The sequence below is a fragment of the Odontesthes bonariensis genome, chromosome 22 (assembly GCF_027942865.1).
Source record: "Odontesthes bonariensis isolate fOdoBon6 chromosome 22, fOdoBon6.hap1, whole genome shotgun sequence".
NCBI lineage: Eukaryota > Metazoa > Chordata > Actinopteri > Atheriniformes > Atherinopsidae > Odontesthes > Odontesthes bonariensis.
In genome coordinates this window covers 22036049-22044597 of record NC_134527.1, presented here as the reverse complement: position 1 = coordinate 22044597, position 8549 = coordinate 22036049, and the positions used below count along the sequence as shown (strand labels likewise).

The following is an 8549-nucleotide window of genomic DNA, read 5'->3' as shown; positions in this document are numbered from 1 at the left end:
TTGGATCTAAGAGCTCTGCTGGCTTTATATTCTCTGAACATATCACAGATGTATTTTGGGCCTAAACCGTTCTGGGATTTGTAAACCATCAGCAGGCTTTTAAAATCTATTCTGTGACTGACTGGAAGCCAGTGTAAAGATTTCAAAACTGGTGTGATGTATTCAGATCTCTTAGTCCGGGTTAAAACTCCAGCAGCAGCGTTCTGGATGAGCTGCAGATGTTTAATGCTCTTTTTGGGAAGTCCAGTTAAAAGAGCATTACAGTAATCGAGTCTACTGGAGATGAATGCATGGATGAGTTTCTCCTGGTCTTTTTGGGAGAGGAAACCTTTAATTCTGTTGATGTTTCTGAGGTGGTAAAAAGCTGCCTTGGTGACAGCTTTGATGTGGCTGCTGAAAGTCAGATCTGAGTCTATCAACACTCCGAGGTTACCAACTTGGTCAGTGATTGTAAGGTCCCGAGTCTCAATATATTTACGAACGCTGACCCTCTTCTCTAACAGAATGATCTCAGTTTTGTCTTTGTTTAATTGTAGAAAATTCTCTCTCATCCAGGTGTTTACTTCCTCCAGACACTGACACAGTACGTCTGCTGGGCTGCAGTCGTCCGGTGACAGAGACACAGAAAGTTGTGTATCGTCTGCATAACTGTGATAATTGATGTTAAAATTTTGCAATATCTGACCCAAAGGGAGCATATACAAGTTAAACAGAAGAGGTCCAAGAATTGACCCCTGGGGGACTCCACAAGTCATGGCCACTCGCTCAGATTCATAGCTGCCAATTGTAACAAAATAACTCCGGCCTTCTAAGTAGGACCTGAACCAGTTAAGGACCGCTCCAGAAAATCCAACCCAGTTTTCCAGCCTGTGCAACAGGATTCTGTGATCTACAGTATCAAACGCAGCGCTGAGGTCCAACAGAACCAGGACTGAAACATTACCAGAATCAGTATTCAACCTAATGTCGTTTAACACTTTGACCAGAGCTGTTTCAGTGCTGTGATGACGTCTGAAGCCTGATTGAAAGTTATCAAGACTTCCACTTTCATTCAGAAAGTCGTTGAGCTGGTTAAATACAACTTTCTCAATAATCTTAGATATAAAATAGAGATTAGAGACAGGTCTGTAGTTGTTCATCATAGAGGCGTCTAGAGTTCTCTTCTTTAGGAGTGGCTTAGCTGTCTTTAGTGACTTGGGAAAAATGCCTGATGCCAGCGAGCTGTTAACTATTCGTAGGAGATCAGTGTCTACTGAGGTAAAAAAAGTTTTTAAAAAGTCGGATGGTATTGTGTCCAGAGAACAAGTTGTTGATTTCAGATGCCCAACTGTTTCCTCTAGGATTTTTAAATTAACCATATTAAATTGGGACATAACGTCAGAATTATTTCTAGGTTTTAGACACAGATTAGTTTTCTTGTTTGTCTGTGTTGCGTGAATGTTTTGTCTAATCATTTTGATTTTTTGGCTAAAAAAGTTGGCAAATTTGTTGCATTTCTCTGTGGAGAGGTCTGGGTTTGACTGTTTAGGAGGATTTGTGAGTTTTTCAACCATAGCAAACAGAGTTCGAGAATTGTTGACATTCTTATTAATCATTTCAGATAAATGCAGCTGTCTGGCCTTGCACAGCTCATTGTTATAACTACGCAGGCTTTCTTTGTACAGCTCATAGTGAATCTGAAGCTTTGTTTTCCTCCATTTAAGTTCACAGTATCCTGGAGATCTGTAAATGATTAAAAACAGGATTTTAGGAAGGTCCGTGTAACGCTTTGCAGTGCTTTGATCCATTTTTAGAATTCACATGAATAAGATGAAAATTGGGTTCAAAACTTCAATTTTCAATTTTGAAACTAGTCCGTAAATAGATAAATAGTGTTATTTTTATTCAGTCGGTGATCAAACGCGATGAAAAAACAAAACAAAATATCAACTGAAACTAAAGTAAAATTTGTTGATGTATTCTTTGTAATTTTTGTTTCGATTTTAGTTGGGCTGAACCACAAGGGGGGGGGGGGGCCTGCTCAATGCACATTACGTGTTTATTATTTATATTTTTCTCAGAAAATGGCACGTTATGATAACGTTGCGGGAACGGGAGCCTGACTTCAGGTGAATTCTAAAAATGGAGCAAATCACTGCAAAACACGGACCCCCGGGGGCAGTTGCACTGTAACCCATGCAACGTTTCGGTTCAGCTGATGTCTGCTTTGCAGAGGTCATTCACGAACTTATTCCTGTCACATTCTTAATGTAGCCTACATCTGCGTCTTTGTAGGCAATCATCTTCCTGCAGTGAATGTACTAAAATAAAACTTAGGATATTGTCCTGGGCCAGTGTGTTTACGCAGAGTGCGGGGTTTACACACTTAGTATTAACCTAATTAAATAGGCTACTCATACTGACCGTTTAACAAAATGTAGACTATTTGTGCCCAAATATAGCCTAAGTGGCATAGGCAACACTCAGCATCACCGTTTCTTTACTGATCGTGCAGTATTGATAGTGCGAAGGGCGTAAAACATATGACAATATTAAATCATGCCGCAACTTAATAGGGTACTGTAGCCCATTGGAAAGTTTGCAGGTTGGCCTACAGCTGAGCCAGTCGCTCTGTCAGATCTGTACGTCTCAAGCTGACTTGCCATCCATTTCATTTGTAGGCCTATCTCTACAAAACACATCTGGCGCTACTCGAGCCAAGACCTCCCCCCGGCCCCCGCGTGCATGGTTCAGTCCAACCACGACGCAGTAATTGAAAATTGGAATATTAACTCATTTTACTCTCCACCGACAAATTACAATGAAATGAACAAACAACATCAATGATCTGTTTTCTGAGTTGTCTGGAAAATTGAAAATTGAAGTTTTCAACCCAATTTTCATCTTTTTCATGTGAATTCTAAAAATGGATCAAAGCACTGCAAAGCGTTACACGGACCTAGGAACACCCTTTAAAATAAAACTAAGATATTCAAAAGAAGTGAAATCACCAAATGAGATCTCTTTACACTGGAATGTATCTTTAAATAAGGCAGCTTTAAATAAGGCATAAGCTAATGCTAGTTTAATGGTTTTTTATTTTCTTGTGTTGAAAATGTTGATTTATGCTTTTAACATTTCATTACCTGAGTACACAAATAACTCAGCTGCTCTGTCCAAAATGGAGTGAAAGCATTTGAATTATAGCAACGACAGGAAAAATATTAAACTGACCTATTTGTTGAAATGTGCAACAACTATTTTATTTAAACATTTCTCTTCATGCTATCTTTCCTTGTGAAGAAATAATGTGCTCTATATTTTTGTATACTTGAGAGTACTTGCACTCAGGGTAATCCTTTGTAAACGTAAAGTGTGATAATAATTATTTAACTTTAACTTTGCAAGTTTATTCTTTTTAAACAACTAGTTTTGTGCTAAGTATATGTATTTTATTTAAAAAACTAGAATTTGAGGTGTAAGTTTTCTACTTTTGAGTGCTAAAGTGGAACAACTTATACGTCATACACTTAAAGGCAGGGTAGGGGATCTTTTTCTGGAACATTTTTTTACATATTGCTTAAAATACTCTTCACACCCCCATTGCAACCAATTAATTAAAAGTTTTGACACAAATATGAAAAGTTTTAGTGGCCTCTAGAACGTACAATCTAGGAAAAACACTATCCAATCATACTGAACGGACCGTTCACAATGATTGGATACTGATGCCGTCTATCAAACTGCAATCTGCTCCTCCCTCCCCCTCCCCCTCCTTCCCCCTGTGCGCGTACCCTGCTCCGTGAACGAAGCTTGGCAGGAAGCTAAACTAGAGCCAGCTTGGCTAGCACCTAGCATTATTAAACGTATAGTTAGCATAAACTAAATACTAAATACGGCAACGATCGATGCTTGCTGTCAGAACAGCGCTCGTGCACCTTCGTGCTCGTGCGCGTTCATGTACTCTAGAGGCGTGCCTTCGGGGGGAAAGTGAAGAAAAGGGTTGGGACTTTTTACCTGTGTATTTTCAAAATGCAGCTTCGCTGGACTCAAAATCCAGGATCTCCTACCCTACCTTTAAGTACATGGCTGAGCAATATACTGATTTACACGCTTGATTAGTAAAATAAAGTTTACTTACTTAGTTTTTCTACAAATGTATTGCAAAAGCAACACTAATATGGCCATATACAATATAAGGAAATATCTCAGATTTTTTAAAATTATATTATTAGAAAATGGTACTTGATATAACCTACTATTGTGCTTTGTTTTTACTCAATGGGTTGTGATATAAATGTAAAAAGTGCACTTAAAATGACACTCAATGTATTCTAAAATATGTTAAAACTAAAGGGTATTAAACATTATATTTAGAACATATGCCTTCGTTGTACTGTTGAAACAATCATTTTGAGACTACAGCTTTGAAATATACAATAAAATATAACCAACAATAAAAGTAAAATAAATGCAGTAACTGCAGATAACTTCAACTTAAAGAATATTTTCTTTTCATATATTCCAATAAAATGTACTGTAATACAATTATTTTAAAGTGTGTGAAAAGTATTATCATGAAAAATAGTTCAAAGCGTGATACATTTCTGGATTTTACACTTTTTAGTAAGTACATTAGTAGTATACTATTGAAAATGTGAATACATTTGAAATACAATAAAGTATATATATTTTCACCAGGGTGACAGAGCATATGATTAAAGTAAAATATTTTTTACAGTGCTGTATATGTGCAGGGCTCACAGAGAGATTTAATTTTATGTTGTGTAGGGTGAGTCAAAGAACCAATAACAAAAGGCCAAAGCTTGCAGTGTTTCTTAACACTGTAACACTGTAACTTAACTGAGACTGAACTAACACCAACCAGTTATCTCTGCCTAACCCTGAGCAATTTAATATCATGTTTACCATTCAGTGACATATGATCAGATGAACTTGGGGAAAACAATTTACAATATCTTATAGGTGTCTGATAAGTTGAAACATAGATTGTTTTGACAAGATCTTTGATAATATCTGATACACAGAAAAAGGTATTGCTTATCTTCTTTTTCCTCTTTTTGAGGCAATACAAAGCACGATCACCATGTTTAAGAACTTCGTATTCTTTTCACACTCTTTCAATGATGTGTTTATGTTAAGTGCTGCCAATTTCTTTTTCTTGTGCTTCACTGTTCACTTGTCTTGGACAGTTTTTTGTCTCAATGCTGAGATATCAGCAATGAAATCCTGCCCCCCCCCCCCTCTTTTATTTGCTTTCAGTCTTATTTCACACTTTTTTAAAAGTTATTTGCTTTTTGTGGGTATTTGAGTGGCTATGCTAATGTTTCAACTTGAGTTGTTTTCGTAAGAATAAAAGGCATTCAGTGAGCTGTCTCCAAAAGTAAACAACTTTATAATCAATGTAAACTCTCACACAATAGTCTCACCAATTGCTGCCTAAATTCTACTCATTCTCTGTTTTGAGTTTATTTTGAGAAGCTCTTTTAGTCAGAGAAACTCTTCAAAGTACTAACAGAGTACTAAAAATAGAACAACTTGTCTGAGCTACTGTGGACGTACAGTGGATTCCTGTCTCCACTGATTTATTTTATGTTATTTGTGAAGAGCACGACTTGCACGACATTTTTTGCTCACTTTCTTCCCTCTGAGCGGTGACGTTGTTGCCATGGCAACAGAGAGGTTCAGGCTTTCGGCCATAGATCTAAGATTTCTAAACATGACATCAGTTTCACCCGCGTTTATCTCTACAGCTTTGTATTTAATTTACAAATACGGCTCCTCGCTCCTGTATGTCTAACTGAAATGTTCAGCTATAGATTGACGTCGATATAAACGTTTATAAACAGCCCAGAAGAGGTTTGGTCTCTTGGGGTAAATTGACTGCAGACTAATGCTGAATTAAACATTCCTCAGAGGTGGACATGCACAGCTCAGAATGGCACTTTTTTTTTTAAACTTTGAGAATAAAAGGAAATCTGAATCCTTCCAGCAGTTTAATTGGCTTTAGCCAAATGCGAAAGTCCTTCTGACCAAAGACTGCAACTCAAAACCACCCCAAATGGTAAAATAAGAAACAGAAATGAACCACCACACTCCTCTACTGGCTCTCAAGACTTTTAATGTTATGTCATGACTTTTATGCTCAACACTGCACCTCTTACTGACTTCATAACTTGAGCATAAATTTGTGAAAATCTTTAATCACATCTCATCTTGAATTAACTTTGACATAACTGATCTTACTTTTGAGTTTTGTTCTCAAAATTGTGGATAATTATGGCAAAAATTTGGACTTCTGTCAAAGTGTTGTGGATGTTTTTTCTAATGTAAAACTGTCACCCATCTTATCTCCTTTCGGTCTCATTAGTTTTTTATTTCCTTTTACTGCACTGCCTTTTTTTTTGTTCGGATCAAAATCCTAACGTTTTATCTCATTATTTTGACTTTTTATTTCATATTTTGGACTTTTTCTTGACTTTCAATCAGACTTTACCTCTACCTACCTCTGCATATATATATATATTTTTTTCCAGGTACAGGATATGTATGCTATATAGACTTCCTAGGGTGTTGTGTTTTTGTTTTTTTGTTTTGTTGATCTAGGTTTTGTGTTGTAAGTCTGGCTTGATGTGTATGTTCTTGCTGTACTGTAGTTTTTGTTTTGTTTTGTTTTGTTTTATTTATCTGTATGTTTGTAAGGAAAAGAAAAAAAGACTGGGCAGATACTGAAAAAGAATACATTGTTTGCTATTCTTACCATGTAAATGTAATAATGTAACAGTTAGTTTGTTGCATCTGTCTGAAAAAAAACATTAAAAAAAAAATTAAAAAAATAATTATATTGGCTGTGTTCCCTGCTGAATTGTCTTGTTTTTTCCATGATAAAACTCATCCCTCCGGCACTCTTGTCTGCTTGTTCTAGATCTGCGCGGCTGTCTGCGGCTGAAGCCCAGTCATGTGACTCCAACTTGTCCAACTCACACTTCCGCTTCTGCGTGCAAAAAAAAAAAAAAAAGTTGAGTCGGTGAGAAGTTTAGCTCTGCTGAAACTTTCGCACTGAAATATCGACGCGTTTATGAAGAGTTTGTAGCTCTGAAGAGAAGCAGGACACGTTTGGTTGCTTCGAAGCGGAGTCATGTCGACGACAGCCCTGTACAACGACCAAGGAGGAGCGGAGGCTGCGGTGGAAGCGGGGCAGGAGACCACCCCGACCTCCTCCAGCACCGGAGCTGCCTTTGGACTTTTCAGCGCCGACTTTAAAAAGTAAGCCAACCCGTTCTGTGTAGATGTTATTTAGCTGTGCTGAAGTTCTTGCGGGTATTTCTGACCGCAAAAGAGGCCGGCATCAACACAGCAGGCAGTGATGACGAATGTGCCGTAGACACTCACAGTCAGAGTTCTCATTAGATACGTGTTAATCTGCTGTTTAGTTCTGGTAGGTGTGATATATCCACAGATAGAGGACAGGGCCGCTTTTGAAAGAACACAGGCCCCTGGGTAAAGTCATGGGAAGCCCCCCCCCCCCCACACTTCAAAGGGCCCCATGCTGAGACACAACATAGCAACAAGTGGCAGTGCCTGTTGTTTTCATTTATTTATTTTTTTTTGCATGTTGCAGTGTCTATTTCTGTCCCCTCTGCGATTATTTAGCATCTGTTTCTAGCTTTTATGGGTCCCGTTGTGGTCATTTTTATTCTCAGGGGGTCCATCTGTGTCTTGATGCTGATGATTTGTGACTCTTTGCAGTAGTTTTTGTGCATTTGTCTTCTTCATTTGGTTGACTTCCATCTTCTGCTGGTCTGTTTGTGCGTCTGTAGTTGTTCTGTTATCATTTTGTGTCCCCTTGTTGTATTCTTCTATGATCATTTTTGGTCTTGTGGTCAGTTTACACATCTTTCTAGTTTATTTAGCATCTTTTAGCTGTCTTTTTGTGCCTCTTTGAAATGCTCTTCTTTATTTATTTAGCAGCCATTTTGTGCTATTTAAAATTTTTTTTTTTTTGGTATGTAGGCTGTTTGTATCTCCACTGTCCTTTTCTTTTTGTTTTGCTTCTTTCTGTGGTAGCTTTGTGCGTCTGCTGTTGTGCCTGTTTGTGCTTTTTTTTATTGTTTGTTTAATTGTGTATGAAATAGATTGTCTAGTGTGTTCAGCCTGCAGGCCGATTGGACTGATGGCTGCAAAGCTTCACTAAGATTTTACTGTAGCATCTCTGCGGTGGAGCATGAACTGCTTCACCTGCTGCTGCTGCTGCTGCTGCGTATCTCCTCCAAACAGCTCCGGCCAGATTGGTGTAATTAGATCATGCTGACAAGCTTTCTCGGAGAAGAAAGATCATTGCTTTTAGCCTTTAAGGTTCTGCGTTAATGGGACTGAACTCTGAAAGCACAGAAGACATTTGATGTTTAACAGGAATGAGGCCCTGAAATCATACGTGGTTTAAACATTTGGTGTTTGGATTTTGCTGGTGCTGGTGCTTGTGTGGAGAAATGGAGCAGAATATTATGCACTTAGATTCATGTATTTTGAGTTTGAGCTACTAGAAATTA

At 38.0% G+C, this 8549-nt stretch overlaps 1 protein-coding gene across 1 annotated transcript in view; it reads left to right on the top strand.

The window, feature by feature from the left end:
• The first annotated feature begins 6981 nt into the window (after positions 1-6981).
• ap3b1a (adaptor related protein complex 3 subunit beta 1a) overlaps positions 6982-8549 on the top strand; it is a 69651-nt gene continuing 68083 nt past the window's right edge. Inside the window, exon 1 of the mRNA XM_075455900.1 lies at positions 6982-7266. Within this exon, the coding sequence (XP_075312015.1) occupies positions 7139-7266 (128 nt within the window). The 5' untranslated portion in view covers positions 6982-7138. The remainder of the gene's footprint in view (positions 7267-8549) is intronic.